We start from the raw sequence: 27,693 nt of genomic DNA on the forward strand, positions 1-27,693 counted from the left end.
AATGCAGAGCTACCACCTCCTTAATGTTCAACTTTCTGCATCCTGGACAGTCCCTGCTTTGTCACAGGTTATAATCAGAGGAAAACTTCCAGAAGATATAAAGTAGTTTGTACAGGTTAGTATGACTGTAGACATTGTTACTTCTTCTCTCCTATGCCTTGTAAATTTCCTTAAGAAAGCATATTTTGGGGCAGGAGAGATAGAACAGCAGTAGGGCATTTCCCTTGCATGCAGCCAACCCAGGACAAACCTGGGTTCGATTCCTGGCATCCATATGGTCACCCCAAGCCAGGAGTGATTTCTGAGGGCAGAACCAGGACTAACCCAAGCGCTGCCAGCTGTGACCTCCCCCCAAGTAAAGAAAGCATATCTTCCTAACCTAAAATATAATTTTACTTTAAAGGGAAACAGTAGGGGCTAGTGATAGTTATGTGTTTATGTTGTATTTAAATTACACTTGCATGCAGGTGACTCTTTCGATATCGAACATCCTATATGGTTCCTGCTAGAAATGATCACTGAGTTCAGCATCAGAAGAAAGCCCTCCTGAGCACTGCTGGGTGTGATTAAAAACAATAAACAAAAATAGGGGTTGGAACGGTGGTGCAAGAGGTAAGGTGTCTGCCAGCGCTAGCCTTTGGACGGACTGCGGTTCGATCCCCTGGCGTTCCATATGGTTCCCCAAGCCAGGAGCGATTTCTGAATGCATAGCCAGAGGTAACCCCAGAGTGCCACCAGGTGTGGCCCAAAATCAAAAAAAAAAAAAAAAAAAATATATATATATATACACCTGTGTACACACATATGTACATGTATATCTTTATAAATAAGTGGAAAATGTAAACAAAAATTTTATCTCAAATCTCCAATGTAATTTTTTATTCTAGTTATAATGATTTTATCTTGTTTGTTCTGGGGCCACACATGGTGATGCTCAGGGATTACTCCAAGCTCTGTGCTTAAGGATGACTTGGGGGACCAGATGGGATCCCAGGGATAAAATCTTTGTCAGTCATCTATTATCATTTGTATTATTGTCTTTTAATTTCATAGAGTACTGGTTTTACTTTATGATAAAAAAAACAAACCATTATTTCTAAAACTCAACATTCTTTTTTTTTTTTTTTTTTTGGTTTTTGGGCCACACCCGGTAACGCTCAGGGGTTACTCCTGGCTATGCGCTCAGAAGTTGCTCCTGGCTTGGGGGACCATATGGGACGCCGGGGGATCGAACCGCGGTCCGTCCTAGGCTAGCGCAGGTAAGGCAGGCACCTTACCTTTAGCGCCACCGCCCGGCCCCAAAACTCAACATTCTTGATCTTATTAACTTGTGAATGAAATTTAACAAAACTACATATAAAACCTGACCATTGGAGCCAGAGAGTGGCTTAAGTGGTGAACTGTAATATATGATGTCCTGGGTCCAATTCACCATGCTCCTCTGTTCCATAAACCCCCCCAAAACTGATACTTAGCTTGCTTGAAACTTACATAACATTATTTAATGTTGCCAATAAAAATAAAATATCGAATCTTTAATCTCATAGAGAACTGGATAGATAAAATGAAAGGAAACACTTTTTCCTTTTTCGGACACACCTGTTGACACTCAGGAGTTACTCCTGGCTATGCATTTAGAAATCGCTCCTTGGGGGACCATCTGGGACGCCGGGGGATTGAACCTCGATCTGTCCTAGGCTAGGGCTTGCAAGGCAGACGCCTTACCTCTAGCATCACCGAGCTGGCCCCTTTTTTCTAATAAAAATTCTTTTAGAGGAAAATTATTTTTTTGACAGCCATGCTTGGTACTTACCCTGCAGAACTAAATGGGGTCTTTTGCAGAACTGTGGCTCTGGAAGCAACAGATTTAGCATGTTCCAGCTGAACTGAAGCCTGAGTAAGAGGCTGGGACAGAACGTTGGTGACTTGCAACTGAAAATTAAATAAAAGATTATTTGTAGTACCACAGGCTGTGCTGGGATGCTTAATTCATAGGGAGCAATCTCTGAGGAGAAGAAAAACTTCAGGAAATTCTCAATGACCTTTGGTCTATTTATCAGAGATGAAACAAAGAAAAACAACTGGATTAGGAAGAATATTGATTCCAAAGGGTGAGTGGTGGGGATGAGCTACAATATCTTTGTTTTTGTGCTACACTCAACTGTACTTAAGACTTATTCCTGGCAGAATTGGGGAATTATAGAGGGTTCTAGTGTCTAAACCTACCCTACCCTACCCCCTGTATTATTGCTCTACCTCTGAAGATCTTGCCTGGTGATCTTATTTTTAGATAAAACTAGAGCACAGAAGAAATAATGACTGACCCCAAATTACTTTCCTTTCTGATTGCCAGTTCTATTCGCTAAACAATTTTTAAAATATTATTATAAAACTTATACAGTATCTACTTAAACAGACATCCTTTATGACAATATTAGCAATGGGAAAACTGGAGGGTAAACAGTAGATTTTTCAAGAAATTAAGTGCAAGGAATTCATGTTTCTGTGCACTTAATTTCTTGAAGTCCTGACTATTTCAAATCCTCTAGAACAAGTAGAACAAGGGCTGAGCAATGGTACTGTGGGCAGAGCACTAGCCTTGCAGGTAATCAACCCAGGTTCAAACCCTGGCACCCAGTATGGTTTCCTGAAACTGGCAGGAGTGAGCCTTGAGCACAGAGCCAGGAGTATCTCTTGAGCATAACCAAATGTGGTCCCAAAAACAATAAAAGGAAGGAAAACTTTTAAATAAAAAATCATGGCCAGGAGCCGGGCGGTGGCGCTAAAGGTAAGGTGCCTGCCCTGCCTGCGCTAGCCTTGGACGGACCGCGATTCGATCCCCCGGTGTCCCATATGGTCCCCCAAGCCAGGAGCAACTTCTGAGCACATAGCCAGGAGTAACCCCTGAGCGTTACTGGATGTGGCCCAAAAACAAAAACAAAAAAAAAAAAATCATGGCCAGTACAATAGTACAGTGGTAAGGCAAATGCCCAGCGTGTAGCAGACCCGGGATGGGCCCGGGTTGGAACTCTGGCACCCCATATGATCCCCCAAGTCTGCCAAGAGAAATTTTTGGGTACAGAGACAGGAGAAACCCCTGAGCGCTGCTGGGTGTGGCCCCCAAACTCAAAAATTATTTATTTATTTTTGGTTTTTGGGTCACACCTGGCAGTGCTCAGGGGTTACTCCTGGCTCTATGCTCAGAAATCACTCCTGGCAGGCTTAGAGGACCATATGGGATGCCAGGATTTGAACCACAGACCTTCTGCATGCAAGGCGGACACCTTACCTCCATGCTATCCCTCCGGTCCCCCATTTTTTTTTTTTAATTAAACAAAAAATCCTCTAGAGCAGTGATCCTCAAAGTATGGCCCGAGGGCCACATATTGTATTTGTATCTGTTTTGTTTCTTTATTGCAAAATAAGATATATGCAGTGTGCATAAGAATTCGATCATAAGTTTTATTTTTACTATAGTAAGACCCTCCAATGGTCTGAGGGACAGTGAACTGGCCCCCTGTTTAAAAAGTTTGAGGATCCCTGCTAGAGCAAAAGCTTGATTTAGAGACAGACTTGAGTTCTGGGACTAACTCACTCCATTCGGGCCAAGGGAAATGAACCTTGCTCATATACTGGGGAATATAATGGAGCTACCTCATGGGGTTACAACTGGTGAGGAGGTTTCTGAAAGTTCCAGGGGAGTTAGAGTCTAAACATCATACCCGCAGGAGGGCCTGGTCCTGAGTGTAGGAAGGTGAGCCCTCAGGTACTACCACCACTGGCACGTGGTAACGGTTCTGGGCAAGTGCAGCAGCTGCACAGGCCACACTGAAGGCTTCGGAGAGGGAATCAAAGTTCTTCTTGCTGAAGATGGTATTCATGAGCTGGATTACCTGGTCCTGAAAGAAAGGAGAAACATGGAATTCCCAGTCTGCCTCAAGTTGGATCTTCAACAGAGCAGAGAAGTCGGAGAGCCTGTCTTTATAGCCCACCACATCTTGGAAGAAATTATAACCTCTAACTAGCAAGGGAAGGGAGTTGATCTTTTGCATTTAAGCTTTAAGACTGAATTTTGTCCATAGATTGGGAAAAACTATTTGTCCACGTCTATCTGATAGAGTTAACAACATCCATGAGAAATGAGATTGGTAGAACTTTACAATAAACAATCAACCCTGTTTTAAAAAAAAATGGGGCAAAGAGATGGAATAGAAACGTCCTCAGGGGCCAGAGAGCAAGGAGGTAAGGCGTTTGCCTTGCATGCGGAAGGGCAGTGGTTGGAATCCCGGCATCCCACATGGTCCCCTGAGCCTGTCAGGAGCAATTTCTGAGTATAGAGCCAGGAGTAACCCCTGAGTGCTGCTGGGTGTGACCCAAAAACCAAAACCAAAAAACAAACAAAAAAAACATCCTCAAAGAAGTACCAATAGCCAAAAGATATAGAAAATGTTCTGCATCACTTATCAGCAGGGAAGTGTAAATTAAAACATTGAGATAACTCTCACACCAGTGAGACTGGCACATTTCATAAAGATCAGAAACAAACAGTATTGGATGAGGATGTGTGGAAAAGGGACTCAACTAGAAAACTAGTAGGAAAGTCATCTGGTTCAGCCTTTTGGAAAACAACATGGACACGTCTCAAAAACTAGGAATTGATCTCCCATATTATCCAGTAATTCCACCTCTTGGTATTTACCCCCAAGGGCCCATAAATTCTTTTCAAAAAAGGCACCTGCAATCCTGTGTTCGTTGTAGTATATTCACAATAGATAAAATATGAAACCCAAATGCCCAAGAACAGTTGACTGGATAAAGAAAGTTTGGATAAATATACAATGGAATACTACTTAGCCATGAGAAAAGACAAAAGCATGTAATTTGCTGCTATGTGGATGTATCTGGAAAGTGTCATACCGAGTGAAGTTAGTCAGCAAGAGAGGGACAGATACAGAATGAACTCTCTCAGATGTGGGACATAAAGAAACAGAAAAGAAATAGCAAATGCTCAAAAGCAACAGAAGCTGAGAAATGGTCTTTAGAAGGAAGTGTATCACTATAGGGAAGGGGGTTCATCTATCAAGGATGGAGCACTAGGAGAATACTGGAGGGAAGCTGGCTAACATTGGTGACGGGTATGTGTAGTATTGGAATGTTTTATATATGAACACTGCTATTATTATTGTAAAATCATTCATCAAAAAAAAAAAAAAAAAAAGAAAGAAACCTTGGGGCCGGAGAGATAGCATGGAGGTAAGGCATTTGCCTTTCATGCAGAAGGACGGTGGTTTGAATCCCAGTATCCCATATGGTCTCCTGTGCCTGCCAGAGGCGATTTCTGAGCATAGAGCCAGGAGTAACCCTGGAGTGCTGCTGGGTACAACTCCACCCCCCCCCCCAAAAAAAAAACCTTGAATTTTGATTGTGAATTTTTATCGGGTGAGATGTGGGCACCCCTGGTGACACTGTCCAGTCTGGAGAGCCTAAAGGTTCAAAACTCAGGCTTGGCACCACCAAGACCATCCTGGTAGTTTGAGGGTGATCTGTTACTGAGAACTGAACTCAGGGCTTTGCACACAAGATCTACGGCTCTGGCCCACTGAGTTTTCTCTATGGCCCAGATTTGGTTCACTACTTTTTCTCCCATCTTCGAATTCAAGCAAATTCATGAGCTTGCCTACCAACCATTCACTAAATGTTTAGCATACAACCACATACACTTCTAGATTAACTTACTGGTAGGACACTATATAATAAAAGTTTGTTAAGATGTCTGTATGTGCCAGGTACTCTGATGGGTGTGTCATATTAACTAATTCAAATCTTGACAAAAATCCTGAAAAAGGATCCATTTACTATGTTAAAACAGAAAAAAATGTGTGGGAGGGCAAATTCATAGATTTGTCTATGAAGTGCTTCCACAACAAAACAATCTCTCCTGATTTCACACCCCTCCTAGTTAAGCTATTATCTCTTCCATCCCACCTCAACGCAATGTGTTGGAGCTGTTTGTATAGAAAGGGCAAACCTTAGGACCAAAATGCACATTAGAAAGAAGCTAAAATAGCCCTCCATTAAGAACTAATGGGCTGCTTGTAGGAGAAAACGAAAAGCAATTAAAAAAAAGCGGAAACTAAAAGGCATTATTAAAATTCTCGCGACTGTTTGCTGAAAAGAAAACATTTTCCACCTCAATCAGTTTTGTTTTTTAAAAACTACCATCTAACAAAAGAGCTCCCTTGTTCTCGACAGTGTTATTCACAGCCGACATGAAATAATTTTCTTTAATTGTACCAATTACATTTTTCCATCACTAGGCTATTGACATGCTAAAATGGGTAACTATTCACTAGAATGGTTGTGTCAAAAGCAGTGACAGCAAAATTATTCCAGACAAATACCTAGTTAGCAGAAGCTTGGGAATAAAGCAAGAAAAAGTTTAAGTTGTTTATGTCTAACACCACCAATTCATCTAAGTCCTAAGTAGATGAAAAGAAGCCTTAAAGATGTCTTTGTTCCTAAAGACCCATATTCCTGCACTTTCACTCCTAACAGAAATTTGAAGAGACGGTTCATATACAGATGCTCCTAAAGCGGGTTGGAATAAACAAAACAGTCAGAAAACCAAATATCAGATCACATCCTTCAGATAAAGAAAATCAATTCATATCTACTAGAGGAGGGAATATTTCAAATTACCCGACAATTAATTATTTACCGTTTACATTTTTTTTTTTTTTTTGGTTTTTGGATCATACCTGGCAACATTCAGGGGTTACTCCTGGCTCTGCACTCAGAAATCACTCCTGGCAGACTTGGGGGAACACATGAGATGCTGGGAATCAATCCACCGTCCATCCTGATTAGCTATGTGCAAGGCAAATTCCCTATTGCTGTGCTATCTCTCCAGCCCCTATTAACTGTTTACTTAAAAACACAAACACACACACACACACACAAACACACGAGAAGGGGCCAAAGAGAAGCATAGATGCATAGCGCTATCTCTCCAGCCCCTATTTACTGTTTACTTAAACACACACACACACACACACACACACACACACACACACACACACACACACACACACACACACACACACACACACACACACACGAGAAGGGGCCAAAGAGATGCATAGCTGCATAGCGGTGGGCATTTGCCTAGCATTCGGCCGACCCAGAGGGACTTGGTTCAATTCCCCACATCCCATATGGTCCCCAACCTGCCAGGGGCAATTTCTGAGTGCAGAGCCAGGAGTGACCCCTGAGCGCCACTGGGTGTAGCCCAGGGATCGATCGATTGATTAATCAATCAATCAATCAAGTTAATTAAAAAAATATTCTAACTTGAAACCCAAACCTCTCCTAAAATTTTAAACAGCAGCAGCTTATTTTATTTTTGTTTTGTTTTAGCCCATACCCAACAATGCTCAGGGATTATTCCTAGTTCTGCATGCAAGAATCACTCCTGGTGGTGCTCAGGGGACCATATGGGATGCTGAGGATAGAAAACGGGTCAGCTGTGTGCAAGGCACAAACACCCTACCCGCTATGCTCTCTCTCAGGTGCCATCAGCAGCAGCTTGTATTTTAAGACCTTAATGGATCCATCGAGTCAGTAACTTCACAGACAAAAGACAGAAGAAAAGGTCCTATTTTAAACCTTTCCATATTCCAACCACCTACTCTTCCAGGTCAACACCTCTTGACAAGGGAAAAGGAGGAACCTCTGGTGGGCACCTGGTCGATACATTACCTCAGTGAACTGTCAGATGGCAAGATGAAAGATCATTTATGTCTGGAGAGAGGTGAAGGAAGAATGGACAAGTCTTACATAGGGGGCACTTACCAAAAGGAAATAATGATCTGAAGGGTCACCAAGTGAAAGCACCCACCTGACAGGGAGCACAGTGAAGAAAAGCTAAGCACATAGTGGGGTACACCAGGTCTTCTTGCACTACTTCATGGCAATCTAGGACCCTATTTATTTTTGGTTTTTGGGTCACACCCCGTGACACTTGGGTTACTCCTGGTTCTGCGCTCAGAAGTCACTCCTGGCAGGCTTGGGGGACCATATGGGATGCTGGGATTTGAACCGGGGTCCATCCTGTGTTGGCCGCATGCAAGGCAAACATCTTACCACTGTGCTATCGATCCAGCCCCCTAGGACCCTATTTAAAGCATGTGAGACAATGTTTATGGGTCTGTCCCACTGAAAACTAGTTTCCTAAGACAGGAACTCTCTCTGTTTCTCATTCTCAGTACAAGATCCAGAGGAATGACATCTTAGGGCCAAGTAGATGGGGAAATGGTCCTTCTTAGTAGAGAAATTTAACAACTCCTTTGGGGTTTTCTGTTTTAGAGCAACTGAACAAGCACCTCCTTAATAGACGGCTCGGTCCCCACGTGATCCATAAGCTTGTAGGTGGCAGCCACAAATAATGCAGTCGTCTCTAGTCCTTCCTCAAACTGCAGATATATACCTCCCAGTTCATCCAGGCGAGCCACCAGATCCTGTCACAACAAAACAGAAGGGTGTTGGCAGGCACCTAAAACAGAAACAAGATGCACAACCCCCAACATTACAGACACAATGCTAAGGAATCTCCTGCACATCTTGAAAACATCTCGGTCTTTTAGTATTATTCCCCTAAAAGGCACATGGCAAAGTATATCATAGAGACTTTGGAAGAAAACAGTTTCTTCTCAGTTTCTTCTGAGCTATGGTACCAATGGCTCCTAGTCAATCGAGAGCAATTAGGTTAGTAGGCTACAACAACCAGAAAAACATGGATTCCAATAGAATCTGGGGCTATCAAATCATATACCCTGCAGAGCAGAACATCTCCCTTGCCCACTCAAAAGAATAGCCATGACTCTCCTGGGCAGTCTGCTTGGGCACTTGGGGAGCCTATAGGAAATATGTTATGGGTGGTCCCTCAGTACTGCTCTGCAGTGCCTGAATCTTCGGAGCCTGGGCAAAGGAAAGGAAAGCATAATAAAAGGCACACTGGTCGGGGCCGGAGAGATAGCATGGAGGTAAGGCGTTTGCCTTTCATGCAGGAGGTCATTGGTTCGAATCCCGGCGCCCCATATGGTCCCCCATGCCTGCCAGGAGCAATTTCTGAGCCTGGAGCCAGGAATAACCCCTGAGCACTGCCGGGTATGACCAAAAAACCAAAAAAAAAAAAAAGGCACACTGGTCAACCTCTTTCCAAGCCTTATCATATCTAGGAACTTGAGAACCTCACCGATTCTACCTAAGAAACCATCTAAGACAACCATGGCTCAGAGACATAAATTCATTTGCTTGAAAATAAAAAAAAGCGGGCCGGGCGGTGGCGCTAAAGGTAAGGTGCCTGCCTTGCCTGCGCTAGCCTTGGACAGACTGCGGTTCGATCCCCCAGTGTCCCATATGGTCCCCCAAGCCAGGAGCAACTTCTGAGCACATAGCCAGGAGTAACCCCTGAGCATTACCGGGTGTGGCCCAAAAACCAAAAAAAAAAAAAAAAAAAAAAAAATAAAATAAAATAAAATAAAAAAAGGGGCTAGCGAGGTGGAGCTAGAGGTAAGGTATCTGCCTTGCAAGCACTAGCCAAGGAAAGATCGTGACCGTGATTTGATCCCCCCAGCGTCCCATATGGTCACCCCAAGCCAGGGGCAATTTCTGAGTGCTTAGCCAGGAGTAACCCCTGAGCATCAAATGGGTATGGCCCGGAAAAAAAAAAAAAAAAGCGCGGGGCCTTCGAGATAGCATGGAGGTAAGGCGTCTGCCTTCCATGCAGAAGGACGGTGGTTCGAATCCCGGCATCCCATATGGTCCCCTGTGCCTGCCAGGGGCGATTTCTGAGCATGGAGCCAGGGGGTAGCCCAAGTGTTGCCAGGTGTGACCCAAAAACCAAAAACCAAAAAAAAAGCGCATATATATTTATGATTTAATGTTCGGATACAAAGAACACAAGTGTGTTATGTACTTGAAAAGAAATGTAACTGGCAGCAGAGATGCAAGTTTACATGCGGGATACTTTTTCTAAAGTTTCAAAGATGGAAGTTGGGGAATTCATTTCACCTCAATCTCTTCCACGATGCTCCTCAGATCAGCCTGCTGAGACAGGTGAGACGCAGCCTGCACAGCCTGGACCGTTCTGGAAGGCAAAGTGTAAAATCCAATGAGTGACAAGATTCCCTTCGTCTACTCACCTCTCCCAAGACTGACATAGCTCCAATATTTCTTTGTTGTTCTTTAGGAATAAAAAACCATTTGCCTTTAAGGAACCTATTTACAACTCAGTATGAGACATGTGAGAGAGATTACCCAGGAGAAATCACACCAGGACACAGGACTGGCATGACAGACTGGCTAGGGAGAGGGAGAAGAGGCTCACTCGACTCTGAAGATCAGTTCTGCCTCTAACAGCACCACACACAATCGAAACCCCAAGATTAAGACTTCATCAGTTTTATCAGATCTCTATTCTCCCAGGTACCCAAGATCCATAGAGTTTCCAAGGCATGTGTTGCGTGTTGACATTCTTTCTTACTCTAAGACTAAAGAAACACAGTAAACTCTACACTTGTAGACTAATGGTTACAATTTAGAGCAACTTTTGTGAAACCAGATTATTTGTTACAGAATAAACAGAAGTGTGACAAATGCAGGAAAAAAAGAAAGTCACCCATCATTCAGGCATTAAATAAGATTCATAAAAGATTCGGTTCCAAAACCAGTCTGCGCTATTCTCTCCCTATAATTTATTTCTGACTACAAAAATACATTTGTTAAAAACTCAAAACATTAGGGTCGGGCATTTGCCTTGCATACAGTCAACCCAGGTTGAATTCCCATATGGTCCGCAAGCCCACCAGGAGTAATTCTGAGCACAGAGGCAGTAATAGCCTGAGTAATGCTGGGTGTAACCCAAACCTAAACAAACAAACACAAAAGAGAGAAGAACTATTCTCTAATTATTATTATTATTATTTTTATTTTTTTTTTGGTTTTTGGGTCACACCCGGCAGTGCTCAGGGGTTACTCCTGGCTGTCTGCTCAGAAATAGCTCCTGGCAGGCACGGGGGACCATGTGGGACACCGGGATTCGAACCAACCACCTTTGGTCCTGGATCGGCTGCTTGCAAGGCAAACACCACTGTGCTATCTCTCCGGGCCCTAATTATTATTTTTGTGGTACCAGGGATCAAACCCAGAACCTCTCACGTCCAAGATAAATGCTGTACAATACCTCTGGCCCCTCCAATTTATTTGAACTTAATGGTATCTTGATGCCTCTTTCCATGTAAGCAAGTGCAAAATACTTTGTGCTCATGAACAAAGATAGTTTGCGCTGCTTAGAGGTAACTGACTCATTTAGTCATTTCATTGCTCATTTAATCACCAATTAATAAAAACATTTCTTGTATACAACGCTACAACTAATATCACATATGTTTTTGTTTGGTTTGGTTTTGGTAAGACCTAGACGTGCTCAGGATTACACCAGGTTCTGCACTCAGAGATCATTCCTGGGAGGCTTGGGCAATCCATCCAGGATACCTGGGACAGAACCGAAATCTTCACTCTAGTCCCCGATAACACATATTTGTATATGTGAATCTGTATCGATCTAGAAGCCACAAGTAAAATCCACATGATTCAAGGTGAACAATTCACTGAAGGTGAACAATTTAGTGAAGCTCAGTTACTATGTGATGCTGCACAATCACCACTTACATTTATTTCCTGACATTCCCGTGGCCCAGGAAAATTCTGCACCCTGCAAATATACCTTCTCACCTCCCTTGTCACAGGTCCTTCAATCTGCCTTTAGCCTTTATGGATTTACCAAGCTTGGATATTTCATATAAATTAAACCATACAATATGGGCCTTTCTGTATTTGGCATCTTTCATATTGCTCACTTTGCATCACATTTTCAAGGCTTGTTCATGTTGCCCCAGGACATTATCCTTTTTTTTAATTCAATTCTTCTATTTTCATTGCTTTGATCTATGGTCTCGACTTTCCTGCCCTTTGCTGTTGCTACTGCAGCAATGGAGTGTCACATGTGGAACTGGCAGTACTGGTTGCACATCCTGTAGTTGGGGTGCTCTCAGGAGATCACAGCCTGGTGTAGTTCTGGGGGTCCCAGAACATCACATTTGGTACCCCTAGGCAGCACTGGGGATCGAAATCACATCCTCATGTGTGCAAGGCAAGTGCTTCACCCAGGCTCTCTCCATGACCCCCTTTATTTATTTCCTTTGGGTATATTTATCTAAGATAGACTTTTTGGTTTTTGGGTTACACCCAGAAGCACTCAGGGGTTCCGCTTGGCGCTATATTCAGAAATCACTCCTGGGAGGCTCGGGGGACCATATGGGATGCAGGGATTCGAACCACCGTCCTTCTGCATGCAAGGCAAACACCCTACCTCCACGCTATCTTTCCGGCCCTAAGGCTTCCAACCCATCCTCCCTTATGCAGAGAGGATCTTGGGGATCTTAAGGCACTGGCACATGGGCTACCGGGCCTCGAACCCACGGGGGGGGGGGGGGCTTGCTAGGCCTGCTTAGGGCATCCACACCAAGATAAGACTTCTATTTTTTTTTTTTTTGGGTTTTTGGTTTTTGGGTCACACCCGGCGTTGCTCAGGGGCTACTCCTGGCTGTCTGCTCAGAAATAGCTCCTGGCAGGCACGGGGGACCATATGGGACACCAGGATTCGAACCAACCACCTTAGGTCCTGGATTGGCTGCTTGCAAGGCAAACGCTGCTGTGCTATCTCTCCCTCCGGGCCCCCAAGATAGACTTCTTAAGGTAGAACAAACCTTAAGTTTTGTTTTGTTTTGTTCTGTTTTGTTTTTTTTGTTTTTTGGGCCACACCCGGTGACGCTCAGGGGTTACTCCTGGCTATGCTCTCAGAAGTCACTCCTGTCTTGGGGGACCATATGGGACGCCAGGGGATCAAACCGGGGTCCATCCTAGGCTAGCACTGGCAAGGCAGACACCTTAACTCTAGCACCACCACGCTGGCCCTGATTAAGTTTTTTTAATCAGGTTTAATTTTCTTTTCTTTTTTGTGGTTTTTGGGTCACACCCGGCACTGCTCAGGGGTTATTCCTGGCTCCAGGCTCAGAAATTGCTACTGGCAGGCACGGGGGACCATATGGGACACCAGGATTTGAACCGATGACCTCCTGCATGAAAGGCAACCGCCTTATCTCCGGCCCCAGGTTTAATTTTCTTAATGTAGTAAGTTGTGAAATGATTTTTTTTTCTAAGTCAAATGGAGGAAGCTGAGGACCTCTGGTGGTTAAACAGATTGCCAGAAGGTTCCTGAACCCCCCCAGAGATGCCAGATCCCCGTGTGCAGCTGTCACTTATCTAGTCAATGCACGATGGACCCCAGAGACCATGCTGTCTGCATTCATCATAATCGTAACAATTTAGATCCCCTCCCTGGAAAAGTGATTTTTCATTAAGATAACAAGTTGGAAAATAGGAGTCACAATTCACTGAGGGGGATGCCCCAGAGTATTCAACAATTCATATGGGATGCTCATAGTTAGAAGCATTTGAGAAGACGAAAGCTAAATTCTTCCAAATAAAGTCCCACAGCAGCCCATGATGAATGATGAACCAGAAAGGATTGCTTAAAAAGCACAGAAAGACCTTTTCAACGAACAAACAGATCATTTCTCTCTTCTTTGAAACAAGTGAGTATCATGTTGGGAACCACACATCAGCAGTTTTAGAATGAAATCAATACACTTAGTTCTTGAAAAGTTTTGTTATTGGCTTTAATCATTTATTTCCCAGCCAGCAATTTTTTCCCTCTGGAGTTCTAAGCTCAATCACAGAAGAAGCTGAACCCCTGGTTAATACACGGTAGCTGAACCTAAGAAATTGGGTTATGAGAGACTGCAATGACAGCCTTACCGATGTATGTATCCCTATAAACTTTAAATTTTTCCCCTCCCATTCCAAGTTTATGAACATTTCCCCCTGTGTTAAGTTCCTAATTTATATCTGTTTTCTTTAAAGAGGGCATATTAGCAAAAACATTAGGGAGGGCATCTTACAGTTTGATCTTAATAATAATGATCCTCAGATAGGTTACTTTCATTGACTTCAGAAAACACAGAGCAGCTTGCTCATGGCCAGAGTATAAAGAAGTGTGAATATGAACACAGTCTGAGCTAATCTAAATCATGCCCTCTTTCTACCTGTAAGCTTTTTTTCCCCTAGGGCCACACCCAGCGACGCTCAGGGGTTACTCCTGGATTTGCTCAGGGGTTACTCCTGGATTTGCTCAGAAATTGCTCCTGGCAGGCACAGGGGACCACATGGGATGCAGGGATTCGAACCAACGTTGGTCCTGGGTCAGCTGCATGCAAGGCAAATGCCCTACAGCTGTGCTATCTCTTCAGCCCCTCTACCTGTAAACTTTTAACATGAGAAAAAATAAACCACAAAAGTGAACTGGTGCTATAGTTTAGAACTAGAGCACATGCCCTGTCTATGTGTCCCAAATCAATAGAACTACTACCACGCCAGTAAAGTATAATTTCCCCCTTTACTATTTGCTGAGCACCCATCTCTGCAAATAGAGAGAGGTTTGTTTTAAGTAATCTAAAAATAGCTTACAGGGAACTGGAAAGACAACAGTTAAAGTACTTGCCTTGCATTCAGACAGCCTGATTTGACCCCCAGCACTGCCTCCTAAGCAGAGCCAGAATTGCCTGAGCACCACTCTGGGTGTGGCTTTGGCTCTCCCTTGGGGAAGGGGAAATGGGAGGGATCTCAGGTGGTGGAATGTCCAGGAGACCCATGCCTCACACCCAGAATAACTTGGTCAACTGGCCTAATAGTTCCGGGCTCAGGTCCAACAGCACCAGAGCCCTCATGAGCTACAACCAACATTGCACAGAGAGTCATGTGGTGCTGGAGACTGAACTCACATCCTCTGATCCCTGAGCTTCTCCTTGGTCCTGCTTCACTAATGTTCAGTGCACATCCTTCCATCAGTTGTGCCATTTAGTGAGCAGTTATGCAGAAAAGTTGCTCCAAGCTCCTTTCCTTCATCTAAGCCTTCTGCAGCACCTGCCTTTCCCAATTCTACTGTCCCCTCCTGCCGGTATTCACTGTGCCCTGGGCAAAGCTTCCTCACATGTGATTCATAGGCCTCAGGTCCCCTCGGCTCTCTTCTACCTTGCCAAAACAAACTGATACCAGCTCCTACCATTAGTGGTACATACTTGGGTGTGGCTTGATTAACACAAATTACAGCGCCAGCATCAAAGTGTTAAGTTCTCCCTGCACAGGCTATCTCGTGTCTTGTCTCGTGGTGCCATGTGGCCGCCCTCAGCCTGGGGAAGATCATGTGCCAGTGAGTGTGACTGACTGATATAAGGGGCCTTATCTGCCTCTATTCAAGAGGACACCCAAGAGTCTGGTAGGGCCCAACACACAGTAACTAGTCAGGAACTATTTGCTGGGCTGACAAACGAGTCCTACTAGGGTGTCCCCGGTATGAATGAAGACCAAGACCACTGAAGAATGACTCACGCTAGCACAGTCTCTTCCTTGCTGAGGCGAGCAGTGAGAGCACTGAGTGCTTCTTGGGAAGCCAAGGGCAGGCCGAGGCCACTGAGGGCTGCAACTGCATGGTAAATCTGGGCCACAGAAGAATCCTCGCTGACCGTTGCCAGAAGCAGGTCTCTGGTCTCGTTTGAAACGGAGATCTAGGAGGAATTGGCAGACACAGTGCTTCATGACAGGTGTGGGCCATTTGTGGCAGGCATGTAAAAGATGGCTTGAAAAGCAACTGGCCAAGCGACCCCACCCACCCACAGGATCAGTCCCCAGCGACTGCCCAGTGCCAGAATCAAATGTTCTCAAACCTACAACACTTTTGAAAAGATGCTGGCAAGTCACTTGGGTACTTAGTTCTACCATGTTCAATAAAACGGATGTCCAAAACTTTGTTATAAGGGCTTTTGTTTATATATACACCCCTTTATTTCAAACATTTTAAAATGTTTAAAGAAGATGAAAAGAAAACTAAAGGCTTTCAAAAGAGAGGTAACATGTTATTTAAAAATCAAAAAAAAAGGGGGGCCAGAGCAGTGGCATGGAGCAGTAGATGTCTGCCTTGCAGGCACTAGCCTAGGATGGACAGCAGTTCAATCCCCCAGCATCCCATATGGTCCCCCAAGGAGGGATTTCTGAGTCTATAGCCAGGAGTAACCCCTGCGTGATGTGTGGCCCAAAACAAACAAACAAACAAAAAAATCCACAAAAAGTTGAGACTAAACAGAGTCCAGGGGTTAAGGGATATGAAGTATATAAAGCCAAAAAAGCTGAATTCCCAGCACCACATGCAGTTCCCCAAGCACTGCCAGGAGAGACCCATGGTTTGCTGCTGGAAATGGCCCAAGTCCCCTTAAAAAAATGGTAAAAATTAAAATCTATAGGGGCCGGAGAGAGCACAGCGGCAGGGTGTTTGCCTTAGACGCAGAAGACAGTGGTTCGAATCCCGGCATCCCATCAGGTCCCCTGAGCCTGCCAGGAGTGATTTCTGAGTGTAGAGCCAGGAGGAACCCCTGGGCGCCGCCGGGTCTGACCCAAAACCAAAACAAAACAAAGAAAAGCTATGGTCACAACAAATAGCAATTCAAGGGGAAAGAAATAAGGAAAGTAAGACTGATCTGGGGAAGTGGCTCAGTGGTATAGCATGTCCCTTGAATATGAAGCCCACATATAAAAATCACAAGAAAGGCACTTTCCCCCACATCAACAAGTCTCATTGTTAAAACAATCTGGGAATTGGGAAGATAGTATAGTAGAAAAGACACAGCCTTGCATGAAGCCAACCTGAGTCCCATACTCAGTCCTTGATATGGCTCCCAAACCCTTCCAGGAGTGATCCCTAAATGCAGAGTTAGGAGTAAGCCCTGAGTACCACTGAGTGTGGCCAAAAGTAAAAAAAAAAAAAAAAAAAAAAAAAAAGAAACAATTAACCTAGCCACTTTCTCTTGTGATATAAAGTACATAAAAGGCCAGGATATTGCACAAAGGCAGAGTACATGCTTTTCATGTGCAGGGCCTGGATTTGATCTCCAGGCCCATGAAGACCCAAAAACCACTGTGAGTAAATTCTGACCCCCAACCCCAAATAAATAAATAAATAAATGAAAGACATATACATGTGGGAACCTGGACTTACCTCACAACCAGGGAGGGCAAGGCTGGAGTGTGCTGCATAGAAAAGAGAATCTACATTGCTGGGATCCAGGTTTGACTTAATGAAGCTGCATGCTTTCTATACAGAAAGAAAGAAAGCAAAAGTCAATGAGAAGCGGTGGCCCTACAGTGACCAAGACAAGCACAAATATTTTTCTGGGTGATAAATAAAATTCTAAGGATTCTATGATGGCAATAGCTATTACTGTCCTATTTGACAGAAATAGAAACTGAGACTTTAGGTATGTAACATCATGGAAGTGACACAATTAATGACATAGTGTCTCTGAATTATCTATACTGAGTCTCTAGTTAAATGTCTCTAATATTGAATCAAAGTCAAGCCATCTAAAATGCACTTGAGAGGCCAGAGAAACAGTCCAGAGTCAAGTGCTGGACTCCCATGCCATGAGCAATGACAGGACCTCACAACCACTGGACACTCGTTAAGCTTCTTCCCCACCACAACTCAATCTGGCCCAACCTACTACCCTTCAGCACTACAGCATCCTGGACAAGTTCCTGAGCTTCACACTCACCCCGAAACTACTCTGTACTTCTCTGCCAACCGAGCTCCTATCTGTTCTCCTTTGATGTCTCTATGCAGAAAGGTTTTGCTGACATTTATCTCAGGGTAGTCCAGGATACCTCTGACCTGAGATACTCCCTACCTTCAGCACTCACCACACTGTCATGACTGCCCCCACCAGTGGTATTTCCTGGGGACAGAGACTCTAATTATGAGCCTAGCACAAAGCAGGCACAAAATAAACCCACCTGGATGCCCATATGTTAAACTCCAAACCATAATACTTTACAGACCTATTAAACTCCACCCTGGGACCAGAGAGATAGGTGCATGCCTTACATGTGGCCGAGCCCAACAAAAGCTGTTCTGAATTATCTACTATTTTAGTATATGATGTGTCACTTCAACTAAAAACAGTAGTTACATTTTACAAATAAAATATAAGAGTCTCAAAAACAATGAATTTCAACGAGAATCTGAGAGAAGTTAAAACCACAAGACTTAACACGGCAGAAGTGTGAGATCTAAAGAGTGACAGGGGAGCTAGGGAACACTGGGACACTGGTGGAGGGAAGCGGGAAGCACACCATGGAGGGAGCTGGAATGTTGTGGATGAAACCTACCATGAACAGTTCTGTCAACCATGGTGCCTGAAATATAATTTTAAACAAAGTTCTATTTGAGGAATCCTTTCAAGAGAGCATGGATAAGCTTGAGGCAAGTGCTTTGTCGCCATCTGGTGCTTCAATGATGAAGTGACAGCATTCAAGTTCCCCGAACAATGTGCTATGAACACTTTCTTGAGCGCTTTCTTTCTAAGTGTTTTACGTCCATTTCTCACATAATAAGATGAGCGATGTGTATGCTGTCATATTATCTTAGCTTTGCAGATAATAAAACAGGCTTGTCACAAAGAGGGGGAGTGCATTGAGGGCAGAGAAGGGAGCACTATGGCAATGATAGTTGGAAATGTTCCCTTTGGACAAGAATTGGGTGCTGAAAAGAGATAAAGGGATATGCATGATACCCCTTTCAGTAACAGTAAAGTAAACCACAGAAGGAAGGAAGGAAGGAAGGAAGGAAGGAAGGAAGGAAGGAAGGAAGGAAGGAAGGAAGGAAGGAAGGAAGGAAGGAAGGAAGGAAGGAAGGAAGGAAGGAAGGAAGGAAGGAAGGAAGGAAGGAGGGAAGGAGGGAGGGAGGGAGGGAAGGAGGGAAGGAAGGAAGGAAGGAAGGAAGGAAGGAAGGAAGGAAGGAAGGAAGGAAGGAAGGAGGGAAGGAGGGAGGGAGGGAGGGAAGGAGGGAAGGAAGGAAGGAGGGAAGGAGGGAAGGAAGGAAGGGTTTTCAGATACCAAGTAATCGTCTAAGACTATGCAGTCAATGGAGGAGCTGGAAATCACTCCTGATTCAAAGCCAGATTCCAGTCTGTGCACCCACCCTCTACTTCTCCTAGGACCAACAATAACTATCTGCTGTGAACTAAAACTAGCACTTGGACCTTTAGAATTCTGTGCCAACAAGAGCAATGGGAAGTTTCACCAGGCTCCTTGTGCTGACAGGCCTAGTATAGGTGCATCCAGTACTACTATCAATTATCAAGGTGTCCTCTAAGCAAAGAACAGTAACCTTTTCCTCCACCAGTTTTTCCAGTCAACTCCTGAGGTCCAATCATGAAGCAAGTCCTTTCACCAGCCTTTTCTTCTGCTTTTCACTCCGCTAATAGTTCCCAACTACTCTGGATCCTCTCACCAAGTTGGTAAGCCCCCCCACTTTGTCACAGTACCTACGTGTGTTTGTTAAGGTGTGTTTTGGGGTACATGTAAACACAGCTGGGAGCCGGGTCACCTGGTGGTGCCAGAAAGCAGGCAGCAGTGCTAGGAGAGAATCTGAGCCTAGCTCAGGCTAGGTATGTGCTCTGCCACTTGAACTATCTCTCCCTCCATCAAGTGCTCAAAGGGCCTGAGGTCATTCCCAGTGGCTATCAACACACCAAGTCAAACATTTCAATGCTAGGACCCAAAGGTGCATTGCTGCTTGGGTCCTAAAATGCTAGGAAACACCGGGGTCACATCCAGTGGTGCTCAGGAGACCCTGTGGTATTGGTCTAAACAAACTAGGCACTTGTAGAACCCAGGATTAATGTAGGCAGTTCTCTCCATCCATAATTCTATTTCTTTTTTTTTTTTTGGGGGGGGGGTCACACCCTCCAGTGCTCAGGGGTTCCTCCTGAAATTGCTCCTGGGAGGCTCAGGGGACCATATGGGATGCTGGGATTCGAACCACCGTCCTTCTGCAGAAAAGGCAAATGCCCCACCTCCATGCTATCTCTCCATCCATAATTCTATTCATCTCAAAAACTGGCAACTCCTAGAATATTCACAATGTCTAATTTTCTTTCTTTCTTTCTTTTCTTTTTGTTTGTTCATTTTTGGGTCACACCCAGTAGTACTCAAAGTTTACTCCTGGCTCAGTGCTCATAAATCACTGACAGTGCTCAGAGGACCATATGGGATGCTGGAGGTTGAACCAGAGTCAGCTGAGTGCAAGGCAAACCAACCACCACCACCACCCCCCCCCCCCCCCGCTGTACTATCGCTCCAGCTCCTTCAATGTCTAATTTTCTTTTTTTTTTTTTTGGTTTTTGGGCCACACCCTGTGACGCTCAGGGGTTACTCCTGGCTATGCGCTCAGAAGTTGCTCCTGGCTTCTTGGGGGACCATATGGGACGCCGGGGGATAGAACCAAGGTCCGTCCTAGGCTAGCGCAGGCAAGGCAGGCACCTTACCTCCAGCGCCACCGCCTGGCCCCTCAATGTCTAATTTTCAAAGGTAGGATATCTCTCCAGCCTTCTCTCCCCCTTCAGCTTCATAAATATTGGGGCTTCGGGGCTGGAGGGATAGCATGGATGTAAGGCATTTGCCTTGCATGCAAAAGGACGGTGGTTCGAATCCTGACATCCCATATAGTCCCCCAAGCCTGCCAGGATCGATTTCTGAACACAGAGCCAGGAGTAACCCCTGAGCACTGCCAGGTGTGACTCAAAAACACAAACCAAAAAAAAGAATTGGGGTTTCAGTTTTTTATGGCTAACAGGGAGCATGAGTAGGAACACTCCCTCTGCTGGACTCCCTTGGTACTTTCCACACCTCCAAGGATCTCTGAAGCTGATACATGGAGAATGACTGATGGTCATGGATAAAAGAATTTGTCTTCACAGTGCTTCTCAACTGAGCATTCCATATGCACTCCATAAGCCCCCAGGATATTACAAGGGGCCACAAAGAAAATCATATCAATGAGGTAAGGGCACAGTATGAAAACAGGAGAACAACTGGTCGAGTAGGGGCCCACACAAAGAAAAACAAGGACAGAAGGGGGCCTAAGTTGGAATAAGGTTGTGAAACACTGAGCAAGACTGTTGTTGGATTACTGGCTTCCCTGCTCTTGAGTACTATCTGCACAAAGCAGACACTGCATCAGTGATTGCTACCTGAGGGTCTGGTATTCAACAAGCACTCAGTGAATGAAGATCAATATACTCCCTATTCATATGCATTCACCAAATGCCAGGTGCTGAGTTAAGCATGTCACGCTCCTTATTTAGTTAATCTTTCCATAACTCCCTAAAATAGTTAAGATTATCCAGTTCACAGACAGGGAAAGTGCTTGTTTCACTAACAAATCACCCTCGAAACATTAATGTGTCCGGCATGCGGTCACCTGAGTACTGCCCTCACAATTTCTGACATAGTATGCCCCTATTTACTTAGTAGTTTCACTAACATGCATCCAAAACAATCCCTACTGCTCTTAGAACTTGTAAAAAGCTAAGCAATAATGTCTAATATGGTCACTGTTGGGTGCTTATCGTTATTATATAGATGCAAACAGTATCCACCAATCAAGTAAAAGATGTTTACTCTATTGTTTTTTGCCATACCCAGTGGTGCTCAGGGGCTACTCCTGGCTCTGCACTCGGAAATCACTCCTGGTACGCTGAGGGGACCACATGGGATGCCAAGGATCGAACCCAGGTCAGCTGCAAACTCTCCACCACTGTGCTATCATTCAGGCCCCATGTTTACTCTCTATCGCACCTGAAGTCAACTCTGCTGGTCCATACCTCCTAGCTTCCCTGTCTTATTAAACCCCATGCTACCAAGTTCACCACAAAAATTTCTTTGAACAAAATACCCAAACTCTCCCCTCAAGATCCATAAGAAGCAACTAACTTAGGGCTTCAATACTCTGCTGAAAGTGGCACCCAACTAACACAACACGTGCCTTTGCCTGTAGCAAGCAGTTATAGAGACTGTCTCTTGAAGGATTTTACTTAGTTTAGTTTTTAGGTCATACATGATGGTGTTCAAGGACTACTTGTGGGATGCTGCAGGGGAGATCATTCCCAGCAGTGTACAGGTGACTACGTAGTGCTGGGGATCAAACTTAGGCTTCGAGAATGAAAGCTTTATCTTTAGGAGATGGGGGTACGGGGCCATAAACAGAGGCACTTAGGTTTTACTCCTGGCTCTGCACTCAGGAATCACTCCTGGAGGGCTCCAGGGACCATACGGGATGCCAGGGATCAAATCTGGACAGGCCGTATACAAGGCAAGTGCCCTGCCTGTACTATAGCTCCAGAACCCCTTCGAGTTTTATCTTGAACCACAATGCATCTTTTTCTCTCCCTCTTTTTCGGGGTGGATGTAGGATGGGGGGGTGGACCACACCTGGTAGTACTCAAGACTCATTCCTACCAGGCTCAGGGGACCATATGAAGAGCCAGGGATCAAATCCTGGTCAGCCACATGTAAGGCAAGCACCATATCTACAGTACTGTCTCTCTGGTCTCTCAATGAATCTTTTTCTTCTTTTTTGGTTCTTTTAGTTTTGCTTTTTTGGGCCACACCCTGTGACCTTCAGGAGTTACCATGGGAATCAAACCAGGGTCCGTCCTAGGTTAGGATGTGCAAGGCAAATGCCCTACGGCTTGCACCTTGCTCTGGCCCCCTTTTTTGGTTCTTGGAACACACCTGGCAATGCTAAGGATTTATTCTTGGCTCTGTGCTAAGGCATCACTCCTGATGATGCATAAGGGAATCTATATGGTGTTGGGGATGGAACTAGGTTTGATCTCAAGCCCTGCATCTGGTTCCCTGAGCATTGCCAGGAGTGATCCCTGAATAAAGAGTCAGAAATACCATCAAATGTGGCTTCCCAAACTCCAAAAAACTAAGCCAGGACTAACTCACTGTAATGTCTGTGTTCAGTTCCTGTCTTCTTTTGGGCCATACCTGGCAGTACCCAAGGGACCATTATCACAAGGAAAAGTCTGTTTCCGTAACACAATCATTCACAGGAAGGAAACCTTGGTAGGAATAAGAGGGAGCTGTCAGAAAGAAATTTCTATGTGAGAAACAGGATGGCAGAGATCAGCACATTCAGGAAAGAGACAGAGAGGAACTATTCCAGGCCTTTTCTGTACCAATAGTCTTTTTTTTTTTTTTTTTTTTTGTGGTTTTTGGGTCACACCCGGCAGTGCTCAGGGGCCACTCCTGGCTCCATGCTCAGAAATTGCTCCCGGCAGGCACGGGGGACCATATGGGACGCCAGGATTCGAACCGATGACCTTCTGCATGAAAGGCAAACGCCTTATCTCCATGCTATCTCTCCGGCCCCACCAATAGTCTTTTATATTTTCTTCCACCTCCGCCACCATAGACTGACAGTCTCCTCAATAATCCTCAACTTGCATGTTAAAGTACATGCAGCCAGAAACAATATAAAAGTGAATTGGCAGGTTCCTGCAAGACACCAGTTACAAAAATGGCACCAAGCATTATTTGATACATAAGGGAGCCTCTGTCTGTTACCAGGTATTTAAAAGACAGTTGCCAGACATCGGGCACCTTACTTAGCCTTTCTGAACTTTGATTTTTCTCTTCTTTTATAGAATATTATTTCTGACTACAAACAATTAAGAAACTAAACCAGGAGCCAGAGTGATAGTACAGTAGGTAGATCGATTGACTTGTATGAAGCCGACCCAAGTTCAATTCCTGGTACTCCTTGAGCACTTCTAGGAACAATCCTTGTGCACAGAGCCAGGACTAAGCCCTGACCACCACCAGGTATGGGGTCTCAAAGCCAAAAACAAACAAAAATAACTCTAACCTAAGACAGAATATGCCAGTATACAAGGCATAGAAGAAGCAAGTAATAAGTTACAGTAACTGTAGCATCTAGTCGGGGCAGAAAATATAAAAGAGAAGCTGAGAAATTGGAAACTCTAAAAAACTGTGGCATCACATAAAAACAAAGGTTGCCTGAGGTCAGGGGGAGGAGGGAGAGGAAGAACAGGAAGAGTCCACTCATGTCCAGTACATGCCTCAGGCCTCAAACTTCCTGAGCTTGCCTTACAACCAAGAAGCTTCATGTTAGACCCCAAATGCTGCTTCAAATGTGCAAAGCAGATGTGGGAGAGGAATGTGAGGTGTCAGAACCCCTGCCAAACACTACTAGAAGTGTGTAATTGTGTAGAATATCAAAAACTAGTATTTCAGCTCTGGTCAGTCCAACAGCAACAAAAAAGTGGTGGTAATGGGGAGACCATCTGTTTTATAAATAGAAAGGGGAAGACCAGAGATAGTATAGCAGGTTGGGCATTTGCCTTGCATGTGGCTAATCTGAGTTGGATCCCAGGCACCCCAAATGGTACCCCAAGCTTCACCAGGAATTATTTCTGAGCACAAAATCAGGAGCCAGTTCTTAGCATCACTGGGTATGGCCCAGAAACAAACAAACATAAAAAGAACTAAGTTTCCTAATGAGTAGGCAGAAATGGTCAAACTGAATAAAATACAGTCATTTCTCCATACAGTTTACAAGTTTAATTTAGTATTAACACTATCTTGTTCATTGATCAACTCTGTTATCAAAATGCACCCATTTCCACAAGTTAGAAATGTTTCCCAAGGGCCCAGAGAGATAGCACAGCGGTGTTTGCCTTGCAAGCAGCCGATCCAGGACCAAAGGTGGTTGGTTCGAATCCCGGTGTACCATATGGTCCCCTGTGCCTGCCAGGAGCTATTTCTGAGCAGACAGCCAGGAGTAACCCCTGAGCACCGCCGGGTGTAACCCAAAAACAAAAAACAAAAACAAACAAACAAAAAAAGAGAAATGTTTCCCAAGACTGAAATTGTATATACTGTATTTGCTGGCGTATAAAACGACTGGGCGTATAAGACAACCCCTAATTTTGCAGTTAAAACATAAATACCAGACAGAACGTTCCTGTGCTGCATGTGTTCCTGTGCTCATGTACCACATTGAGCCAATCACAACAAGCAAAGGTTCAAAGGTTATACTGTAATAGACTTCCTCTCTGACTCTGGCCAATCTGAGCAGGCTTTTGACAGTGTAGATTCAGGTCCAGAACATTGTCTAATTTCCATGCATCAAAAGCCTGCTTGATGTAAGTCATTATGATAAAAAAATTTGTGTTTTATTTAGAAATGTTCTTTGACTTACATGTATTATTATATTTATTAATCATATGTTATGTTATATTATGTTACTATATTATGTTATGTCAGTTTACCTCAATATGTTAATCAATTTTGTCTTGAATAAATTCTTTTTTTTTTTTTTTTTTGGTTTTTGGGCCACACCCGGCGGTGCTCAGGGGTTACTCCTGGCTGTCTGCTCAGAAATAGCTCCTGGCAGGCACGGGGGACCATATGGGACACCGGGATTCGAACCAACCACCTTAGGTCCTGAATCAGCTGCTTGCAAGGCAAATGCCGCTGTGCTATCTCTCCGGGCCCTCGAATAAATTCTTATAATAATAAAAAAAAAAATTAAAAAAAAAAAGCCTGCTTGGATTGACTGAGTTAGAGAGGCGGTCCGAGCAGCCTTGCAGTGACTGATGCAGGGTTGAGTTGGAAAATTCGTTTTGTGGCAATATTCAGACAATTTTCGTTTAGCGGCATATTGAAACATTTTTCGGGATATACTCGGCGTATAAGATGGCCCCCGATTTTTGGTTGACCTTTTTTGTTTCAAAAGTCGTCTTATACACCGGAAAATACGGTAATTTAATTTTAGCTCTCAGCTTATAGAATATAAGGGATTTAAAGAAATCGTAAGGATGGGTAATTTAATTTTAGCTCTCAGCTTATAAATATAAGGAATTTAAAGAATGGGGCCGGAGAGATAGCATGGAGGTAAAGTGTTTGCCTCGCATGCAGAAGGTCAGTGGTTCAAATCCTGGTATCCCATATGGTCCCCTGAGCCTGCCAGGAGCAATTTCTGAGCATAGGGCCAGGAGTAACTCCTGAGCGCTGACCCAAAAACCAAAACAAAAAATAATCGTAAGAATACAATAAAAGGTAGAATGTAGGGGCCGGAGCGGTGACACAAGTGGTAGGGCATTTGCCTTTCACATACTAATCTAGGACAAACTGCAGTTCAATCCCCGTGTCCTATATGGTCCCCAAGTGAGGAGTGATTTCTGAGCGCATGGCTAGGAGTAACCCCTGAGTGTCACTGGGTGTAGCCCAAAAACACAAAACAAAAGGCAGAATGTAGAAAAATCTTGAAGAAAAGTGACCTGGCTTCCACAAGAGTATGGGGAAAGGTCCAAAGCAACAGCTTAGCAGTAGGGCCTTGCATGTGGCTGACCCAGGACACACCTGAGTTTGATGCCTATGTTTGATCCCCAACATCCCATATGGTCACTGAGCCTGCCAGGAGCAATTTCTGAGCAAATAACCCCTGAACACCATCAGGTGTGGCCTAAAACAAACGTAAGAGTATGGATAGAGAGCCGGAGAGATAGCACAGCGGCATTTGCCTTGCAAGCAGTCAATCCAGGACCTAAGGTGGTTGGTTCGAATCCCGGCATCCCAAATGGTTCCCCATGCCTGCCAGGAGCTATTTCTGAGCAGACAGCCAGGAGTAACCCTTGAGCAACACCGGGTGTGGCCCAAAAACCAAAAAAAAAAAATTTTTTTTCAAAAGACAGCCAGAAGAAATAAATGCACACTCTCTATAGTACCTACGGTCAACCAGCACATGAGCTGGAAACAACCCAAATTCCCAAAATAGATGAGTGAATAAAGAAGTTATTATCTATACACACTGGAATACTACTCAGCTACAAAAAGATGAAATTGTGCCATTTACGGCTTTATGATTGTTAGGCTAAGACCTTAAGTTCCTGGGTCATCTTCCAGGCCCCTGAGCAGAAGTTTGAAGAGCTATGCTTTCATTTAATGTCTGCACAAGCTGGTCAGAGGCAGCAGCTCTGTCAGGCTACATTAAAAATGAAAGAAATGGGGCCTAGAGAGATAGCACAGTGGCGTTTGCCTTGCAAGCAGTGGATCCAAGACCTAAGGTGGTTGGTTTGAATCCCGGCGTCCCATATGGTCCCCTGTGCCTGCCAGGAGCTATTTCTTTTTTCTTTTTTTCAATTAAAAAATATGGAACGCTTCACGAATTTGTGTGTCATCCTTGCGCAGGGGCCATGCTAATCTTCTCTGTATCATTCCAATTTTAGTATATGTGGTGCCGAAGTGAGCAAGCCAGGAGCTATTTCTGAGCAGATAGCCAGAAATAACCCCTGAGCGCTGCCAGGTGTGGCCCAAAACCCAAAAACCAAAAAATAAATAAATAAATAATGGAGCAACGCTGCACATAACATCTGATGGCAATAGGACATGAGGAAAACTCAAACTTATCATAAATCATAGAGATTTGGAGTCACAGATCTGCCAATACAAGTGAATCAGTATTTGAAAGTAGCCATCTTCACTGAAGAGGAATCACTGAATACCACCACAGGTGGCCCTTCTTGCAAAAAGTGTATTCACTTCAGGGCCAGACAGATAGCATGGAGGTAGGGCATTTGCCTTGCATGCAGA

At 44.4% G+C, this 27,693-nt stretch overlaps 1 protein-coding gene and 1 non-coding gene across 3 annotated transcripts in view; both read right to left on the bottom strand.

Moving 5' to 3' along the window:
* RPN2 (ribophorin II) overlaps positions 1–27,693 on the bottom strand; it is a 65,571-nt gene that overhangs the window by 32,508 nt on the left and 5,370 nt on the right. For both annotated transcript variants that reach the window (XM_049779198.1, XM_049779197.1), the window contains exons 3-8: positions 17,228–17,323; positions 15,568–15,743; positions 10,072–10,147; positions 8,382–8,516; positions 3,723–3,899; positions 1,814–1,932 (exon numbers count right to left, since the gene is read on the bottom strand). In XM_049779198.1, coding sequence (XP_049635155.1) covers positions 1,814–1,932; positions 3,723–3,899; positions 8,382–8,516; positions 10,072–10,147; positions 15,568–15,743; positions 17,228–17,323 — 779 coding nt within the window. The remainder of the gene's footprint in view (positions 1–1,813; positions 1,933–3,722; positions 3,900–8,381; positions 8,517–10,071; positions 10,148–15,567; positions 15,744–17,227; positions 17,324–27,693) is intronic.
* Positions 27,247–27,353, bottom strand: LOC126019723 (U6 spliceosomal RNA). Its single transcript, XR_007499349.1, has one exon. It is a non-coding gene; the product is annotated as a U6 spliceosomal RNA (small nuclear RNA).

The sequence above is a fragment of the Suncus etruscus genome, chromosome 9 (assembly GCF_024139225.1).
Source record: "Suncus etruscus isolate mSunEtr1 chromosome 9, mSunEtr1.pri.cur, whole genome shotgun sequence".
NCBI lineage: Eukaryota > Metazoa > Chordata > Mammalia > Eulipotyphla > Soricidae > Suncus > Suncus etruscus.